At 40.3% G+C, this 21,298-nt stretch overlaps 2 protein-coding genes across 2 annotated transcripts; both read right to left on the bottom strand.

Annotated features, from left to right (window-relative positions):
* Nucleotides 1-6,889: 6,889 nt before the first annotated feature.
* commd10 (COMM domain containing 10) lies at nt 6,890-13,780 on the bottom strand. Its single transcript, XM_056730133.1, has 7 exons — nt 13,684-13,780; nt 13,375-13,465; nt 12,943-13,053; nt 12,643-12,798; nt 12,195-12,308; nt 7,287-7,343; nt 6,890-7,217 (listed from the first exon to the last, which is right to left on the bottom strand). Exons 1-7 carry the CDS (start codon nt 13,710-13,712, stop codon nt 7,179-7,181), a joined length of 597 nt encoding a protein of 198 aa, XP_056586111.1. The 5' UTR covers nt 13,713-13,780; the 3' UTR covers nt 6,890-7,178.
* Nucleotides 13,781-14,463: 683 nt separating this feature from the next.
* Nucleotides 14,464-20,101, bottom strand: ap3s1 (adaptor related protein complex 3 subunit sigma 1). Its single transcript, XM_056729961.1, has 6 exons — nt 19,894-20,101; nt 18,362-18,453; nt 18,162-18,273; nt 18,002-18,073; nt 17,814-17,921; nt 14,464-14,962 (listed from the first exon to the last, which is right to left on the bottom strand). The coding sequence occupies exons 1-6, from the start codon at nt 19,960-19,962 to the stop codon at nt 14,834-14,836; spliced, it is 582 nt and encodes a 193-aa protein (XP_056585939.1). The 5' UTR covers nt 19,963-20,101; the 3' UTR covers nt 14,464-14,833.
* Between the last annotated feature and the right edge of the window lie 1,197 nt (nt 20,102-21,298).

Below are 21,298 nucleotides of genomic sequence, written 5' to 3'. Positions count from 1 at the left end.
TGTGTCTGTCTCTGTGTCTGTCTCTGTGTCTGTCTCTCTGTGTCTGTCTCTGTGTCTGTCTGTCTGTCTGTCTGTCTCTCTGTGGCTGTCTGTTTATCTCTCTGTGTCTGTCTCTCTCTGTGTCTGTCTGTTTATCTCTCTGTGTCTGTCTCTCTGTGTCTGTCTCTCTCTGTGGCTGTCTGTTTATCTCTCTGTGTCTGTCTCTCTGTGTTTGTCTCTCTGTCTCTCTGTGTCTGTCTCTCTCTGTGGCTGTCTGTTTATCTCTCTGTGTCTGTCTCTCTGTGTCTGTCTCTCTGTTTCTGTCTCTCTGTGTCTGTCTCTCTGTTTCTGTCTCTCTGTGTCTGTCTCTCTGTGTCTGTCTCTCTGTCTGTCTCTCTGTATCTCTATGTCTGTCTCTCTGTGTCTGTCTCTGTGTCTGTCTCTGTGTCTGTCTCTCTGTGTCTGTCTCTGTGTCTGTCTCTCTGTGTCTGTCTCTGTGTCTGTCTGTCTGTCTCTCTGTGTCTGTCTCTCTGTTTCTGTCTCTCTGTGTCTGTCTCTGTGTCTGTCTCTGTGTCTGTCTCTCTGTTTCTGTCTCTCTGTGTCTGTCTCTCTGTGTCTGTCTCTGTGTCTGTCTCTCTGTCTCTCTGTGTCTGTCTCTCTGTGTCTGTCTCTGTGTCTGTCTCTGTGTCTGTCTCTGTGTCTGTCTCTGTGTCTGTCTCTCTGTGTCTGTCTCTGTGTCTGTCTGTCTGTCTCTCTGTGTCTGTCTGTATGTCTCTCTGTGTCTGTCTCTGTGTCTGTCTCCATCTGTGTCTGTCTGTCTGTCTCTCTGTGTCTGTCTGTATGTCTCTCTGTGTCTGTCTCTGTGTCTGTCTCCATCTGTGTCTGTCTGTCTGTCTCTCTGTGTCTGTCTATTGTATTTTGGGTAAAACACTGCTAGTCAAGTGCTTTTTCATATTTGTTGAATTTGATTCTAATTTTTGGTTGTCGACATGTGGTGAAGTGTTTGAATAATTGGACTCAAACGCCATTGTTCCCTTTGGCGCCTGATGCAACCGCCTGGCTGAGATTTTATAGGAATGACGTCATCATCCCGTGTGCATATACCCCATTATAACTCAACCGCTCAATCAAAGTGCAGGAAAGGGCTGGAAAATACCACACCAACCAACCAACCAGCAAACACATCTTAAACAGTGACTGAAAAACAATACTTGTTTCAGAGGAACATCCTGGACTCCCAGAAGTAGTGTCAAGTGCTGATTAAACAAACTCTCTGTGATTACTATCAGTCGATATTCTCTGACAGAAGTCTTGCAATTTTCATATATAAATATAGCAGATCCATTTTATGTATTGACTTTACACGTTCTGTAAACGTTGTGCCCTTTGCACTTGAATTTCAGCATTTTTAAACGTTCTATTACATTCCTTTTAAAACAGTTAAACCTGTCAAATAACGTGAGCATGTTTATCATCTTTTGAGAAACCCATAAAGCAATGAGTTTTGTGACTGTACAGTATAATCATGTTTAGTGTCGGCGTGATGAATGAGTGTTTAGATTCAGACTGAATCCCACTAGACCTCCGGCGTGTGTGTAAATCTCTCAGGGATTAAAGAGCGATCCGCGGGAGATGGGCCGTTTCGTTTTGGGTTGTAAAACTCTTGGGCATTAACAACATGACACTGATCTCAGAACAGAGAGTCTACTGAATATTTACGGAGGCATCAGAGTTCTTCCAACCACAACTAAAGACAAAAGAGAGAAACTAAGCTTGTGAGAACACGTTTGAGAACACAGAAGGCCTCAGACTAAAGAATAAAAGTGAGTGAGAAATATCGGACAGAGACAGACGGGTGTTGAGCTTTTGTTCTCTCTGTCAGTTTTCTGATCATCTTCTCTTCAGAGAATAAATGAAGACGTGTTGTTGTTGTGTGATTTTATCTGTCTGGTGTTTCCGGTGAGCACTTGACCTGTTCTTCACACCACAGAGGCATCATTCCACTGTTTGTGTTCTTGGCATTTTAGATTGGATGACAGATTCACACAGAGACCATCATAGACAGACAAAAGAAAGAAACCCTCTGGACAGCCGAGCGTCTCTGTATGGATCTGGTGCGCTGAGGAAAGATGCGCTCTGTTAAGTGCTTATGTTAGCGTGAAGGTCACATGATGCCGATGTCACACATAAAGAGTCCTTGTGAATTGAAGTGGACAGTTTCAGAAGAATGTCAATATTTGAAAACTAAACTAGCGTTTTCACTCCAAACAACAACAGTGACATCTCATTTGAAACGCTGTTTCTGCTCAGACGGTCATTTATCAGTGCAGATGTTCACTTGAGAGAGAAATGAGTGACAGGGCATCAGGAGGAAGTGATGTCATCACATATAAACACGTATGATGTCGGATAGATATGTATATATGTAGTGGAAAGCAAGTGTCGGATGATTTGTTATGTAGGTTACAGACCGAATTGAGAAGCCAAGGTTATACACTCATCTATTATAAATGAGACGGTAGTGAAGCCCCTCCCTCTCGTTCCCAAGTGTCCTACAGCTGCGACACCATTTGCATGCTACCCCGCCCACTTGTATTAATCACGCTGACAATCCAGAAGGATTTGGCTACAATACACACAAAAAAACACACTTTCATCAAGAGCATAACACACAAACACACACTTTCATCAAGAGCATAACACACAAACACACACTTTCATCAAGAGCAGAACACACAAACACACACTTTCATCGAGAGCAGAACACACAAACACACTTTCATCGAGAGCAGAACACACAAACACACACTTTCATCGAGAGCAGAACACACAAACACACACTTTCATCAAGAGCATAACACACAAACACACACTTTCATCAAGAGCATAACACACAAACACACACTTTCATCAAGAGCAGAACACACAAACACACACTTTCATCGAGAGCAGAACACACAAACACACACTTTCATCGAGAGCATAACACACAAACACACACTTTCATCGAGAGCAGAACACACAAACACACACTTTCATCAAGAGCAGAACACACTTTCATCAAGAGCAGAAAACACAAACACACACTTTCATCAAGAGCAGAACACACAAACACACACTTTCATCAAGAGCAGAACACACAAACACACACTTTCATCAAGAGCAGAACACACAAACACACACTTTCATCAAGAGCAGAAAACACAAACACACACTTTCATCAAGAGCAGAACACACAAACACACACTTTCATCAAGAGCAGAACACACAAACACACACTTTCATCAAGAGCAGAACACACAAACACACACTTTCATCAAGAGCAGAACACACAAACACACACTTTCATCAAGAGCAGAAAACACAAACACACACTTTCATCAAGAGCAGAACACACAAACACACACTTTCATCAAGAGCAGAACACACATACAAACACTTTCATCAAGAGCAGAACACACAAACACACATTTTCATCAAGAGCAGAACACACAAACACACACTTTCATCAAGAGCAGAACACACAAACACACACTTTCATCAAGAGCAGAACACACAAACACACACTTTCATCAAGAGCAGAACACACAAACACACACTTTCATCAAGAGCAGAACACACAAACACACACTTTCATCAAGAGCAGAACACACAAACACACACTTTCATCAAGAGCAGAACACACAAACACACACTTTCATCAAGAGCAGAACACACAAACACACACTTTCATCAAGAGCAGAACACACAAACACACACTTTCATCAAGAGCAGAACACACATACACACACTTTCATCAAGAGCAGAACACACAAACACACACTTTCATCAAGAGCAGAACACACAAACACACATTTTCATCGAGAGCAGAACACACAAACAAACACACACTTTCATCAACAGCAGAACACACAAACACACACTTTCATCAAGAGCAGAACACACAAACACACACTTTGAACAAGAGCAGAACACACAAACACACACTTTTATCGAGAGCAGAACACACATACAAACACACACTTTCATCAACAGCAGAACACACAAACACACACTTTCAACAACAGCAGAACACACAAACACACACTTTCATCAAGAGCAGAACACACAAACACACACTTTCATCAAGATCAGAACACACAAACACACACTTTCATCAAGAGCAGAACACACAAACACACACTTTCATCAAGAGCAGAACACACAAACACACACTTTCATCAAGAGCAGAACACACAAACACACACTTTCATCAACAGCAGAACACACAAACACACACTTTCATCAAGAGCAGAACACACAAACACACACTTTCATCGAGTGAGTGTGAGACTTAAGGGGACTTAAATCATTAAGGGGACATTTGGCAAGGCAAGTTTATTTATATAGCACATTTCATACACAAGCGCAATTCAAAGTGCTTTACAGAAAATGATTAACAGAAAGATTAATTTAGGAAAATTGCTGTTATTGTTATGTTTTTGTTTCAGTTGTATTTACTGTAATTGTTGTAGATTTATATGTGGTAAAAGAGTTGTGTGGTGATTTTTACAGTCATTCCAGGATGAAGTGAACGTAACTTACGTTAGTGTATTTATGTCTTCAGAAGACCAGCACTATATTAAACTACAGAAGAAAAGAGTCAATGAACAGAGAATTTTCATGTTTAGATGAATCAATCCTTTAATGTTGTGATTTTGGCTGAAGCTCTGAAGACAAAGAGGATCTCTGAGACAGATGGAGAAAATGTGGGATTTTCTGCATGGATCTGTGGGTACCTGGATTTGGGAAACAGGATTAGTGTGTGCGTGTGCGCGTTTGTGTGTGAGAGGATTGTTACTTCTCTCAGCTTTAAAGAATTCATGAAATATGAAATATTAGGGTTTCTGCTCAAAACACAAAAAGAGCCTGAAAAGAATAAACGATAACAGAGAAAAACAGTTTTTTTCTCCAGCAGTTTTTAAAATTCAGCCATGTCTGTAATGAAGGTTAAGCGCTCGTGTACATAAAGCAGCTCAGATGAGACCGTAATGATTGACAGCTCGAGAGTTAAATGGGTTAGAATTGCTGTTATGACACATCATCGTCAGTTTTCTATGTTGAGTATTAAAACAATAGCAAGCAAACACACAGCATGTCTCACTCGAGGCTTCATGTGAATGTGTCTGTTGATGAACAAAAGCTCACAGCAGTCGTGTCTTAAGGGCACGAGAGAGAAGCACTGTTTGCCAAGAAAAGAGAAACAGTCTTTCACGACTCCTGGAGACACTGGAGACATCTTCAGAAGACACAGACACTGAAAGTGTTATAGACGGAACAGCACACACACATTAACATCGAGTCTTTACGGACATTCATTGCTTTACTGAATTCAAGCAGTAGTTTGTCATTAATGGGATGTGACATTATTACACAACCCCCTGAAATACTTCATTCTGGTTGGTCAGTCTCAACATTCTGAGGTTTGTTATTTCTGATGTTCTGATGTCTAGGGGCCTGAGTACTGCGAGTCCTTACAATAAATCTATTTAATATATATATTACAGATATAAGTACGCCTCGTAAATCTAACCTCAGATATGGTATAAGTAATTCAACTAAATTGCATTTTGTCTTGTGCAGCAGGTTTGTGTAGTAAATGAGCTAATACAATGTTCAAATCAATATTTTGTGTCCAATAATTGACTCATGATATGACTGGTAATCGTGTAATAAGAGAGATAACGCTTATTTTAGTCAGATCACAAATAAAACCTTTGACACAAGAGCTGGTGTGTGATCAAAACCGGTCTGATGATCCTTATAAATGAATTACAGTGAACTGATCAGCTGAAGTCCTGCAGACAGACATGTGGATGCAAGTTTAAATGAAAAGTTCACCTCCAAATCAAATGTGTTATTTTTTACATGACGTTCCACATGTTTGAAGACCTCCTGGCATCTTAAGAACACAGAGAGATTTCCATCACTAACTTACGTTAGTGTATTTATGTCTTCAGAAGACCAGCACTATATTAAACTGCAGAAGAAAAGAGTCAATGAACAGAGAATTGTTCCACATGTTTGTAGACCTCCTGGCATCTTAAGAACACAGAGAGATTTCCATGCCTCCTCGAAGACATCATGGTTATAGTTGTTGTCAAGGTCCAGAAAAGTACCAAATACATCTTTAAATGGGTTCTTCTGCTCATAGTGGCTCAATTGGTTTTTTATTGAAGCAACAAGAATACTTGGTGTGGGAAAAACAATGCATAATAACAACTTAAATTAATATATTCTCCTCTGTCTTGCCAGTCTATGGTGCGCATTCACGAGAGCATGTCCACGCATGCACATCTGGTTTGTGTGCTCAACACCGCATGACAGAGGAGAATATAAACTATTCAAATCAACTGAGCCACTATGAGCGGATGAACCCATTTAAAGATGTCTTTGGTACTTTTATGGACCTTGACAACAACTATAACCATGATGTCTATGAGGAGGCCTGGAAATCTCTCAGATATCTTTAGTTGAGTTCCGATGATCATGAGGGCGAGTCAAAAATAACACCATTTAGATTTTGAGGTGAACTTTTCCTTTAAGGCTGAACTGTCCTGTCTGAGAGTGACAAGCCTTCATGAAGGAGCTTCTGGAGAATCTGGATGGATGTCCACCATGTTTCTCTGCTGCAGTCCAGAAGGTGCTGGTGACCCGTCTGCTTTCTCCAGAACTCTGTGTTCTGCTGTTCTCTGCTGGAGTCTCTCAGCGCGAGCGTCGTACCATCTGTTCTCAGAGCTGCTCCATTCACACTTTCACATTGTGGCCCAGACTGTAAAGTGTGTAGAATACCTGCTCTTATGAAGATGATGTGAATGAGATTCACTCTTGTTTCAGCATCATCAGAGTAAATGAGATCAATGATCCAGTCTAACACAACTGAACATCATTTTATTATCACTTTGAAAAGAGTTGGGCAGTGAGTGAAAGGGAGACACATTCCGAATCTGAAGACAAATCAGTGTCAGATTGACAAACATCGCTGAGCATCTTCAATCAAGACACACAGACAGAAAAATGGACAGATCCTTCTTTTGTATTCCATCTCAAACCTCTGACAGCTCATGTAATGCTCATCTAACGCTCTGCACATTTAAAACAACACACATGAGGCTGTGAATGAATGAAAGTGCTGGTCATGGCTTCAGTCTGATGTGGTTTCAGCTCAGAGAGTCCAGTTGGGTTTGAATCTGCTCTATCTGTAAAACACACACAATGTTCGTCACACGCCGTAAAGGATCACACCGTCATAGGAAAGTCAATCTGACCTTATTGTAGAAGTCCAGCAGTTCCTGATGATTGAATTCCACAAAAACATTCTGTAGCTGAAACACAAAGCAAATGAACATCTCAGATGTGTTTGAGATCCGAGAAATATCATCAGAATAAAAACACTGTAAACACAGAGATGAATCTGTGTCAAACTATCAGACGTTCCTCAGGGTGGTGTGTGTGTGGGTGTTTGTGTGTGCGTGCATGCGTCGAGATGCATAAGTTCTTAAGACATTAATGACACACAACATTATCATCCAGAATCAAGAGATGTGAACTTCAGTTGAGCCATTGAGACTCTCAGGGAAAACCTTTGATCTGATTCATTCAGGAAATGTATAACATCATCAATACCTTCACAGGTTCTTCACTGATTCTTCATCTGTATGAAGAACATCAGAAAACCCACATGATGATTTTGACCTTGTGAACTGTGTGTGTGTTTGTGTTGACAGATCTGGGTTAATGTCTGGTGGCAGTGAGAATCTCAGGGCGTTTGCTGTGACTTCAGCAGCTTTCCACACAAACCCACGTCCATCAAAGCGGCCGGATGCATTTTCATCTCACACTCAAACATTAATGAGTAATGCCGCTGCAACACACAAAAGCACTTGTGCATTCAAATAAATCTTTGAGATTGACCTCACGCTGTAAAACTAGAGAAGACAGTAAAGCCAGCAGCAGACGGTGTGTAAGCTCTTTATGAAGAAATGATGATGGAACATATGGTGAGTGGCGCAGCAGCGGCAGACGCTCTGACAGATTAAGATGGAATATATCAGTCAACAGAACCGCGGGACTCGCAACATGACTAAACACATTTCGACAAACCAGATGATTTGTTTAGACCTCATTTCATTTTCACTGACTGTCCAAAGAGCAATTTTGTCAAAAGTGCCATGATTTAATAAACACGTATCACTGTTATATCACCGTTTTCATTCAAATACCGTGAAGTATCATATAAACACCACATGGCATAACCATTGTCCAGTACTACAGTATCTGACAGCAGAAGTGAGATCATAAACATCTAATGAAATGTAGAGCAAACGTTTCCATGAGGTCAACGATCTTCTTCAGCTCACATGGAAGGTTAAAACCATGCTCAAACACTCTTCATGAAGAAGAGAAGCTGTCAATCTTCAGATGAACAACAGAGCTGTTGTTTCCACAATCACAAGAGCTTGTGGCATCTTTCTGTCTTTTAAAATGTGTCAAATTAATATTTTCTCTTAAAGGGACACTTCAACCAAAAATTTCTTCACCTTCCAGTTGTTCCAGATCTGTATAAATGTCTTGTTCTGGAAAAATGCTTATAAACAGACAGATTTGACCCCCCATTGACTTACATAGTAGGTAAAATACAACAGTTGTCAAATGTGTTCATCAGAACAAACACATTTATACACATTTGAAACAACTTGAAGGTGAGGAAATGGACAGAATTCTCATCTTTGGGTGCTGTGTCCCTTTAAGAATGATGTTGAAAGCCGCTAGTCCCTGAACTCACATGTTTCACTTCCACTTATTTAAAATATGTTAACTACATACTTTGTACTAGGGATCTGCACATTCTAAAGATTTCTACTTCCAACCCCTCTAAACAGAGATGATAACAATGACCAAAAGATGAAGAATCAAGAGTCAAAGGTGAAGAAAAAGAACCCAAAACTCTCCTCATGTGTGATGCAGCACAAACAATAACACAATGTCATATTTACTATTAGCTCAGTGAACTACAGACACATTCAGAAAACAAGATGAAGTTTGTCTAATGGCTGGCATTGGGTGTGATGTTAAGGAGAAGAGGATGAGCAGGAACTGAAAGAATTGTTCATTGTTCTGTAGCTGAACTATAACTGAACTGTTAGTGTTAGAAAACAGACGTGACTAGAAGATTTCATGACCCAGGGTCAGATCTCAGATCAGTCATTTGTTAAGTAAAGCTGTGGTCATTGTGCTTCCTCTATTAGAATAAACCACATCCACCTGCGGTCCAATCCACACACGTGCACGCGCACACGCAAGGAATATTAAATATGACATTAAAAATGAACTCTGATTGACTCTATTTATGTGCTTCATTAAAGTCCCAATGAAGTTTCTTCTGTCCATCACACCAGCTCCACTCGAGCCGCTCACTTTCTCTTTCAGATCATGTGACCACACCACAGCAACATCTCACATATCTGACAATGTCCTGAGAACCTCCTGACGAGAACAACAACATCTGAGGATACTCTAACTTTATACTGATCATGATTCAGCTCACAGAGGAGGTGTTTGAACATCTGTGTGTTCTGGATGAAACTGGGTTACATCAAGTGTTTGTTTACTGGCTCACAGGGCTCGTTTTTGAAACTTCAAATAAATCCCACAATGCTTTGAGACGGCCTCATTAAAACACTTGTTTAGGAGTCATTTACATATTCACGGCCTCAGATTGAAGGATGAGGTGAAACTCCTCATTAATAAAACTCAAGGGTGATCTATTTCTCCAGTGATGTTATATAACTAAGAGAGATGGACACGCACGCACGCACGCACTTACAAACACACACATGCACAGTAAAGTGTACGCTCGTATGTGATTAATCATTGAATGCTCAAAAAGTGGGTCATTCTATACCATAAACACACAAACAACAGCACACGCGCGCATGACGTCTCACACACAACATTAAACTCCAGCTTCACACTAAGCAAACACTTGAAAAGATGCAGAGAACGAAGATGTTCTTCAAATTCACAAGACAACACAAAACTGTCAAAGAAAAACTGAATTCATCATGAGATCTTGAGGAGAATCATCTGCCGTCGCATAAAGATGTGAAGTAATAACTGCAGCGTTTTCATTCATTTGAGAGAGAGTTCATCTTCAGACGGGTTTGAATAATTCACAAGTCAGCGGGCTGCTGTTCACAAGGGACAAAACATTTTGGTCTGAAATGAAACAGAAATCTTGCTTCCCACTGTATGTTCAATTCATATTTTAGCCCAGAACTCACAGATGCAAAATAACCCAAACTGTGACCCCACACATCACGTGTAGATGAACAACGGTCTGTGTTTATGAAATATCATCTGAAGAGTTCTCATTTCTATCAGACGAGGACGGGCTGAGATTCACTCGTACATCCGATATAACCCTAAATCTAAATAATTATGATTGCAGCATTGTCAAGCTGAAACAGTGCGTGTAACTGTGCTAACTCTGATCTGGATTAAAACAGATAGAGAGAGAGAGAGAGAGAGAGAGAGAGAGAGAGAGAAAGGAGTATTCAGAGCTACAGAGGCCTCTTCACAAATCACCTAGACTCTCATGTGAACGTCTCAAGCATGTCGAGCGAGCGAGCGAGCGAGAGAGAGAGAGAGAGAGCTCAGTCAAACTCCAGAAAAAACATAGCAAAAATGGTCTTAAAACTTCTTAAACTAAACAATCATGTGTGTTAAACATCACTTATCACACCATTTCCTAGATTTCCTGCTAACTGACACAATTCCACAATCATTAGTACAACTCCTGTCATATATTTTACACTGTCAGGTCCATGTGTGACTTATGAACAAATCTCTGCAGTTAATGTGTGTTATGCAGCAAAAGAAGCAAATAGTGTTACACAAACCAAAGCTTCATTCCTCACACGCTGATCTTCAGCCAAACACAATCAAAGAAAAGAAAGATGTGACATCATCACGCTCTAGAGCTTTCCATCTCAGCAGCAGACAATGAGACGGGCCGGTGGGAGATCTGCATTCACACAACACAACACAACGTTCACCAGAGAGTTTCACAAGAAAACTTTGTGTGCAGCCTTCTGACTCTTCTGAAACATCACTGATCTGATGTTCAACCCCAAAACATTCAGAAACAAAAATGTAGTTAAAGAGAAACGGGGGATTATTTTGTGGATTGAATATGACTGAGAAGTTGAATGATTCTCTTTATGTCTGATGCTGACGGTGAATGAGGTTGATGCTGCTCCTCTGTGACCAAACCCAGAAAAACATCTCAAGAAAACCTCTTTGATGAAAACACAGAAGAAGAGAGAAACACAAGTCTAAACTCAAGAAAAGTTCTGCTTTCTTTCACATTCTGTGTTTTATTGATAACACAGCTCTTTTCCAAATGTCATTATTGAGAAGCTGTCATCAAATCTTCATTTCTTAACGCTGTCTTCATACATTTGTCTGAACTAAAGCTCAGGTCACTTGTGTTTAGTGTCATCAGTCATGTTCAAGCGCTCATTGTAGTCGTGTCATGAACTGTCTGATATTTACATGAGCACACAGACGTCTAATAGTGTTCAAGCCCATAAACACTGACATGAACGGTTTCCCATAAGGACCTCTGTTATCTGACGGCTTCCTTCAACACGAGATCTAACCCTACAGCATCATCTCAATGCTCAATCAAACCCAGAGATCAGATCAGACCAGTGACCCTGACGTCTGTGAGATCTCTTCACACACATGAAACTCATCAAAGATTTGTAAATAATAAACAAACTGAATTTGAGCTCTTAATAAAGCTAGAACTCACAAATGAGATAAAAACCTCTTCAACCATAAGAATGTTTCTCACACACGGCTGCAACCACTATTTCTTTTGAATTGTAGAATTTATATCAACAACAATAAGATAATATAACAACATTAAAAGCTTAAGGTTTGCTTTCTAAATCTCTATTTGAAGAAAGAGAAGTTGAAAGCACAGCAGCGCTTAATACGTCTGATCTTCATTTAAAAAAGGCACAGATCTCCTCACACACTTCATTTGTGCAACCACAGCGCCACCAACAGACCCGTTGAGGAATCACAGCACAACTACACTTGTGTTTATTATGCAGTGAAACATCGAGATCAATGAAAGTCAAACAGGTTTGTGAGTGCAGGTTTACCTCATCACCGTCTTCTGCTCTGAGCCCCACATCCAGTACAGCGTGTGCTGCTGTGAGTTTACTCTGACACGACCCACCCATCTGAAGATTCAGCTGCCAGCCCACCTGATCCAACTGAACACACACACACACACACACACACACATCTTCACTACTGACACGTCCAGCACACCACAGATGTCAAAGATTCTGATATGACTCCAATGAAACCCAAGACACTCAAAATCTGAGATCCTTCATCAATAGAATATAGTTTAGAACAGAGCAGATCAAGCTGTCAGTATGCGTTGTTAAATGAGGACATTTAAGTCACTTTTATAACCGCGTTTTAGAAGAAATAGGTGTGTATGTGGAGATAGGGTTAGCGTTTCAAGCCGGCTCTGTGAAACCTGACCCAAGCACTTGGGACCAAAACTAACCCATGTGAGAGATGTGTTTGAGTTCTCACCGTCTGAGGAGCAAATATTCTCTGGCGGATCTTCTCCAGCTCATCTTGTCCGGCTGCGGCCCAAATCTGACTGAACGCTTCAGCTTTATCACACACGACGCTGATGTTCTCCAGCTGCTGTTTGAGGGACGCTGGTTTCACATTGTGATAGAGGGCCTGGAGAAACCCCAGAACAGTTCCACAGTTTAAACCAAACCACATTTTCTTACCAAACATAGAAATGTTGGACTCGCTGCTAGAATGTTTGAGACTGTAAACGTAAACAATAATGAAGAGTCTGTAAGAGAGAGTTTCATCCACCTGCTCAAAGATGAACGAGACGGTTTCCAGCACCAGCTTCAGAGATTCTTTCTCCAGAGATAAAGCGCTCTGTAACTTCTCTTCTTCCTCTTCACTGAACGAACGCTCCGCCTACAACACACACGCACGCGCACGCGCACACACGCACACACACGCACACACACACACACACGCCCGCACACACACACGCGCACACGCACGCACGCACACACATGCGCACACACACACGCACACACACGCGCACACGCACGCACGCACGCACGCACACACACACACACGCCCGCACACACACACGCGCACACGCACGCACACACACACGCACACACACACGCGCACACACACACGCACACACACACACACGCAGAAAAGTGTTAAGAGATTATAGAGATGTGTAGAGTCAAGTGCTTGCTGATGTGATGTGACGTCAGAGACCTTCAGGTGAAGTTTGTGCAGAATTCGAGACAGAAGTCGAGAGAACTTGCTGTTGTCAATGGAGTTGATGTAAACCACAGCTTCTTTGATGCTAGAAAATCAAACAGAAACTCATCAACATACTATAAATGTATAAACGCAATTCACAAAGAAATGGATAACCCTTCCTGGACATCATGTGATGTAGTGACAGCAGATCAGCGCGTGCGGTATGGTGTACACATCTAAACTACACACGAACACTTTATCATCATATTGACATGTATGTTGTGCATTCAGTGTGTGTGTCATGGTGAATATTCATTTTACCTCTGTGTCTCTGCGATCATTGAACTCATCGTCGGTCACTTTGTTTTCAGAAACAGATACACTTCCTTCCGCTCGGGCACGTGATGCGTGACGTCCGCAAGACGACGCACCAATCGCATTCATTCATTCACATCGATGAAATGCTAAAAGTATCCAAATATTCTGCATTATATGTAACCCTACCTCACAAAACCAGTCTTAAGTAGCACGGGAACATTTTTAGTTTCAAACTGTTGTATCTTACATATATTATGTAAGAAGAGTAGGAGAGACGTTATTTATGTCTAGGAGACACTGGTCTTTCCTAAAAAAAGTTAAGCAATATAATATCCATACTTAAGTCACCATAGTTACCACAATCCCGACCCCACAGTTACTCAGGGGAAAGGAAGGAACATTGTTGACATTGTTATCATTACACCATTCGCCAGGTTTATTCAAACACAGATGCCCCTGCAGAGTTCCCACATCTTTAAAATAACATATGAAACAACAAGACAACACAAATATGTTTTTTTTCTTGACTTTAAAATGTTTTGTTCTATAAGCAGACAGACCCACTGTCAGTAGTTCTTGAACGACACGACAAGAATCTTTCAGAAACAAATCCTTCAGGATGTTGAGAATGTGTTCAAAAATATAAATGAAACCTAAAAGCCCTTTAATGCTTTATCCATCAATAGACAGATGGAGACAGTGTGTCACTTTGTGTATTAGATGCACATTTCAATATTTTGTATATTTAAACAAATTTTATAGGAAACACAAAAAAAAACAATGTTGCAAGAAAAAAATAATCAGCCACTTTATTTTGTTGCAAAATATGAAATAGATGCAGCAATTAAAACAAACACAAGACTAATTGCTTAAGACAAATAATATATAAAATACTCTGAATACATACAGTATAAGACCAGCTATATATTTTCACCATATACAGCATCATTTAGATTTTCCGTAATGGAATGTTTGTTAGGAGTGACACACACACACTGCAGCAAAGAAGTCAATAAATACTTAATATCTCTAATGATATTACACACGCACGCACACAATCTCCAAACACTGCAGCAGAGGAGAGTCCACAAATTCTTCGTGTGTGCGTGTGTGTGTGCGAGAGATGTAAACACAGTTCATTCACTCTAGTGCACTACTTAAACGATGGCAGGTTTGGCACTTTGATGCTGATGTCCCCGATGTTGATGTTCTTGGGCATCTCTGGAAGATTCATGTTCTTAACAGCTGACACGGCACGTGCTGGAGCCCCCGCGATACCAGCCTGTGCGCACACACAATTAAACACAGATTATGTCCTGAACACACATACAGAATAAAACACCACAATCACAGTCAATCAATCACACTGGACATGAAACATGATGCACACAGACATGATCTCAGAGCTCTGCACATGCTCGCTTCACACTTCAGCTGAAGTAAAATATCATAGAGAGAAAAATCTCTAATCCAACAATAATGACATGAACTGATGTAGCAGCAAGCTAACACTACAAAAGCCAAAGAATGAATAAAGAGAGAAGTAAACTTAAGATGAAATCAGTTCAGAGGAGAAGGAATCAAAAGCTGTCCAGTGTTTATGTTCACTGTGCACACGTACACTGAGCAAAAAACAAATCACTCACTTGTGAAGTTCACTTTTACCGCATCCCTCAGTAATAATAATGTGATCCTGAAACTACACACTTCATCCAAACATCAGATGCATACTAGTTTGTGTGCTCAGAGGTCTGTGCTGTAGGTCATGTCGACTTGTAGTGATGCACACAAACTTAAGCATCAGCACACGTCACACAGCACATGTGTGCTCGTGATTAAAAACTAGTGGTGGGCCGTTAACGCAGTGAGACTCTTATCGCGCGATAAAATAAATGTCGCCGTTAATCTATTCTCAAAGTTGGGTTGGGAGCTGGGTCTATACTACGCAAGCTATGATGACTTTCACCTTGATATTTTAGCGAGGATGTATACCAGCTTAACTGCACTGTACGGGGCGAGAACGAGATTTTTCCACTCGCGTGATTCGCGTCATTCGCGGAAGCAGAAGCCGCCTCATCATCTCATAACCAGGGCTTCATTCGCGCGATTCGCGCAGCAAGTAGGTCTATTGGCTCTTTGCATTAACATATAAATCACTCGCGCTTGACACGCCATTCGCGTTTGGTCTGAACACAACATAACGTTTCTGTGAAATTACCGCATCAAACGTGACGTGCTAACATGGAAGCAGCTATGAAGCCGCCGCGTTTGCTTCAGGGAATATTAATTTTTAAGAAGCTTCCCAATGGAAACATCGACAAGACTAAGGTTGTTTGCACCTTGTGCAATGCGGAATTGGTTTAAAAAAAAACTTTCTCTCAACAGGTAGTGGTCTAGCTTTAGTTGAAACCAGTAACTTTGTATTGAGATCTAATGTATTATGGCTCCTGTATGACATATCGATTGTTGCTCCCTCACTCTTTGTAAGTCGCTTTGGATAAAAGCGTCTGCTAAATGACTAAATGTAAATGTACTGTAGGAGCTCTTCCAGTCTCAAGTACCACCTAAACGCAAATCATCCCTTAGCTAATGCGGAAGTAAACACAAGTTCATCTTATTGAACATAATTTAATTTTCATCACCAATTATCAGAGTAGAACAGCTTTCTCAAGCAGTTTGTGATGCATTTTGGAAACAGGAGATGAGCCCCTGGTCTAATGCACCACCTGGCTTGAGAAACCCGTTCTCAAAGACTTACTTTTAGTCATTATTTGGGTAGCACACATATTCTGAATGCCTTCGGCAGAATTCAAATGAGCCATTTTAATCTATATTAATCTTGGAATTAATCTAGATTAAAAAAATTAATCTATGCCCACCACTATTAAAAACACAAATGAAGATTTGTCAAATGAAGTGATAAGCAGCAGTAAAGACTGCAGAGATCATGCATGTCCGTCGGTCTTTACAATTCATCCATCGTCATCTGTAGAAGTGCATGATGGGACAGTGCTCAGACAAACACTGAACAGCCAAGACGACAGGAAAGATCAGGACAGTGTACTTACCAGATACGAGCGCTCATTCTCCATGAACAATATATCAGTGAGCTACACTACTGACGTCTGCCATCATGTGCTACACGTCTACTGTCTCATTTCTCTACAGATATTCAGCTCTAGTTTAACCTGTGATCCTGAGGACAAACATTCCCAAAACATTCAAAGAACAGAACCACATCAACATGTGTAGAGTCAGTCATGAAATCCCACATTTAATTCCGTTCATCGACCCGTTTTGCGCTGATAATACCAGACTCTAGATATTTGAGGACAGTCTGATCAGATCTCTACATTCAGCTTCTCTTTTCATTTTTATGTTTTATGGAATATTGTAATGGGATGACGATGATTAGGAATGTTGGTCCTGAGGCAGAGCGCCACACGTATGGCAGGTGGAATTCAGCAGTACCTGTGTCTACCTGTCCTGTCTGGGAGACTGAAAGATAAACGTCTGCAGAAAGAGAAACATAAACTAGAGACAGTGAGGAGAAGAGAGAAAGACAGAGAGTTACAACACCACACAAGAGCAGTCACAGATTTCATCCGTCAGAATCACACAATTCAGCTGTCAACCAAATATTAGGAGAGAACCCTGATTTGTGCCGCGTCTCCAGCGTTTCTGTTTAACACCTCGGGTAGGAAAAACATGATCATTTCACGAGAGACAATATTTTGCATTCTGACATGATGATAATGATGTCGGATCTCAGCAGTTCACTGATAGTGAGAGTCATAAAATGTCCAAGTTGTGCTTAAACTGCACTCACATGACTGTGTGAATAAAACCTGCAGGACAACATGATAAACATCTTCAAGATTCTGCTTCATGTATTTAAAAGGAGTCGTCAGTTTTCAGCTTCAAACATGATCTCTGGAGATATGAAGCTTCATTCCAATGAAAGCAGTGAAAATGATTTGGTTTCTTGTACTGACAGAAGGAGAGTTTGATCTTTGGTTTCATCACAGAAGAGCAGCCAGAGCAGACAGCATCACAGAGGGCCATTCTGAGACATGCACTTCACACGCACAGGCGTGCGCGCACACACACACACACACACACGTCCAGCTCACCTCTGATTTCTCCATCTTATTTTGGGCCTCCACCTGTGTGATGATTTCACTCATGTTTGTTTCTAGAACCATCCCACCCATCACCATCTCTGCCAGGATATTGTGAACCTGCGGTCACACACAGAAATTATCAAAACACTCAACACGTACATGTGTGTGTGTGTGTGCGTGTGCGCGTGCGCTTTTACCTTATCCATGTGAAAAATCAGGTCCAGTTCACACACATTCTCGAAGCATTTGTCAAGCGTTTCCACAAACACCTGCAGACACACACACGCACACACACAGATAAGTGAAAGCCACACACACACACACACACAGTATATTTAATGAGGACATCAGCAACACCTGAATCAGATCCAGAATGCCCAGCTCGCTCTCCGATGAATCCACACAGAACACAAAGTACAACGTGGCATAGTGTCTGTAGATCAGTTTGTTTTCCGATCCCCCGATTAAGCTGAACACACAAACCACAATGAGCAGTGATGTCAAAAATTACACACCATTAACCATCTGAGAAATATTTCATTGTTTGAGGGTCTTACAGTCCGCCTTCCAGAAAATTACAGATGTTCTCATCCCTTTTGGACACCAGATGAAACGTTTCTCTGATTATTTGCTGCTCAGTGTCTTCAGTCTGTTAAACAAATAACACAATTTATGGTATATAGTTAATAAATAAAAATAGATGCAATTTAAAGGCATTTAAATGTCAAGATAAACAGCTGTGAAAGAAACATTTTTTTTCTCTTGCAGCTCCCCAATCTGACCAGCTGAAGGCGATATTTCACTCTTCACATCACTGCCACGCTGGCAACATTCTTTACCAGCTCATAGAGAAACAAAATCTAATTTCTTCAGTGTCACACATTCTGTTTAGAAGTGATTTGGGTTCTTTCAAGATGAGAGAGAATTAATTTAACCCAACACAACTTAAAAAGGCTTTTTGTTTCTAAATATTTTAATGTTAACACAGAAAAAAACTCTTTCTCTGGCCCTCACAAGATCTGTTTCAGTAACACATCCCAAAATCCAACTCACAAGAACGGGTTTATTCTCTGCATGATTGTTTGTTCCGACATACAATTTCCTGTCGAAATAAAAAGCTTTTCAACAGTACTATTTGTCTCTACACTGGTTGTAAAAGTGAAATAGATGATTACTTTTTACATCATGATGAAGATTAAAAACTTTAAATAGAGAATGTGAAGCTGACGTCACTCCTATGTTGCGGCGCCATCTTGGGAGGGCAATACTCCACTGCTATTATAGTTTTGATATGTACCGTTACTTGTTTTGTTTGATATCTTAAGAAATCGACGGTGAAAGAACCAGAGGCTTTCCTGAGCGATTCTGTGTAATGCTATTGCAGTTTTTAACACAGAAAGACCGACATACCATAGTTATATTTCCTAATCAAAGAAAAAAAAACTGCATTGTATAGAACGCGCTAGCAGCGACCCTCCCAATATGGCGCAACATTCATCGCGTCGTGACGTCGATTAACAAGATCAAATAAAATCAAAATGTACAGGAAGGAGACTGTGGGTCATGCACGCATGCTATTATGCTGCTTTAACTGTACAAATGCATAGTTTCACCACACTGCATTTGTTTACTAATATGACAAAATATTCTGTCATCATGCAGAATCTGTCCATGCATGCTTTGTGTCCATCTTATTGTGTAGAAGTTGTTCACAATGTGATGACAGAAATAAAATAAAACGAAGTGCTGGTGAAAACTGATCGTGTAACTCTAGAGCTCGTGACAATGTCACGCGATCTTCTTACTCTTTAATATTTCAAAGTCACTGCGTGTTTGTCGACAGACTGCGACCATCTGGACATTTTCTACAAATGACGAATAATGTGCTTTAAAAACAATCATCATCATTATTATAGTGCATTTTTAATCAAAAATGGCCCAATCAGAAAACTTATGTGATCTATGATTGATCTGTATAAAGCAACTGTGCGTGCTAATGCGTGTTATAAGGAGACACGGGCCTGTTAGTGATGAATGCTAGTAGTAACTTAATAAAAAACATATTATTTTAAGCATATTATGTACTCACGTAATGCTCGTAGAATTTAGACAGTCGTGGTTTGCCATGGTTGTTAAATATCAGAATGGCTTTTATCATGTTCTCGAAGGATCGTATCCAGCTGCAGCTGAAGTAGATTGAGAAATCTTCCAATAATCGATAACTAATAGTTACAGGAATCTGACACTCACGCGCACAGCTGAGCGGAAAAGTGCGTCCCGGAAACTAACAACTGTTCAGCGTGACGCTGAGAGCCTTTCAAAATAAAAGTCACAATTCTAATTCAGGGAAATGTTTTGTATCCGCTAAAAGAAAATATAAATGGGAAAAGAGCATGGCTATTACTTTATAAATTTAGTATATACAAAAATGTTAAAGGACTTAAAGAATTTTGCATAACATATAACCCTACCCGACAATGTTCATTTGAACTGTAATGTCTGTCAACTTTGTGCCGAGTCAATTGGTCAAGTTTTCTTCAAATGGTCCCTTGTCAAGGCATTTTGCTCTGGACTGTCAAAATTCTTAGTTTAAAACTTTGGATTAGATTTGATTTAACAATATGTAATCTAATTTTGATGTATGGTGTATTTTCCCATTGGTATCATAATTTGGAATGTCTAGGGATGATTATGAATCAAATGTTCTTTAATAATTCCCAAAGTAAAAATATATATATATATATTATGTGAAGACAGTAAAGATTGTTTTATTAAATGAAGGGGGTTTTCATGGAGATAATTAATTTCAGTGACACAAATTTACTACTCTCTGTTTATGTATCCCATAGCTCATAATCCAAAGTATTTATTATATTAAATTGAATTTTACAGAAAGGGCTTTTTTGTTTATGCTTGTAATTCAAGTTCAAATAAAATACGATGAGCCGGAATGCATACGGCCCGAGCCCAGAGAACCCGTCCTTCAGTGACAGGTGCCGGCAGCCGAGAGTGATGGTGTGACGGCACCAAAAAAAAAGAACATGGTTACTGTAGTAAAACAATTGTTAACACAAAATAACCGTGGTTTTGAAAATCATGTTTTTTGTAAAAAACATAGTAAACGATGGTTAGTGTAATAAAAACGTGATTTCCCCTAAGTAATCAGTTCACCAAAAAAACATGGTTAATTGTAACAAAAAAAAAACAAGGTTCATTTTCCACTGTCTGCTGATAAAATGTAAATGTAAATGTATGGGAAAAGACATTAGCTATGACGTCATGTGCCCAGAATGTGTCAAGAACCGCCGCGTGATGGCGCGAGAGCTTAACCGAGGCAAAGCGAACACACAAGAACTTTGACTGAACGAAACATCACTCCCATTACTCGCGCCGCAATATATATTACTTTGGAAATGTTTTCTTTTCAGATTGTTTGTGCATTTGTGCATTGTAATTGTTACTTGTATGTCCCTCATATGGAGAATTGTATTAGA

Source organism: Triplophysa dalaica, chromosome 18, assembly GCF_015846415.1.
Source record: "Triplophysa dalaica isolate WHDGS20190420 chromosome 18, ASM1584641v1, whole genome shotgun sequence".
Lineage (NCBI taxonomy): Eukaryota > Metazoa > Chordata > Actinopteri > Cypriniformes > Nemacheilidae > Triplophysa > Triplophysa dalaica.
This window is presented reverse-complemented; position numbering and strand designations above follow the sequence as displayed.

Excerpts from the sequence above, each read along its gene's own strand:
- ap3s1 (XM_056729961.1), bottom strand. The coding sequence starts at position 19,962 with ATGATAAAAGCCATTCTGATATTTAACAACCATGGCAAACCACGACTG. Across the intron at positions 18,074-18,161 it reads GCATTCTGGATCTGATTCAG|GTGTTTGTGGAAACGCTTGA; the intron begins GTGTTGCTGATG and ends GTGTGTCTGCAG. Across the intron at positions 14,963-17,813 it reads ATAAGATGGAGAAATCAGAG|GCTGGTATCGCGGGGGCTCC; the intron begins GTGAGCTGGACG and ends GTGTGCGCACAG.
- commd10 (XM_056730133.1), bottom strand. The coding sequence starts at position 13,712 with ATGAGTTCAATGATCGCAGAGACACAGAG. Across the intron at positions 13,466-13,683 it reads ATGATCGCAGAGACACAGAG|CATCAAAGAAGCTGTGGTTT; the intron begins GTAAAATGAATA and ends TTGATTTTCTAG. Across the intron at positions 7,344-12,194 it reads GAGCAGAAGACGGTGATGAG|CTACAGAATGTTTTTGTGGA; the intron begins GTAAACCTGCAC and ends TTTGTGTTTCAG.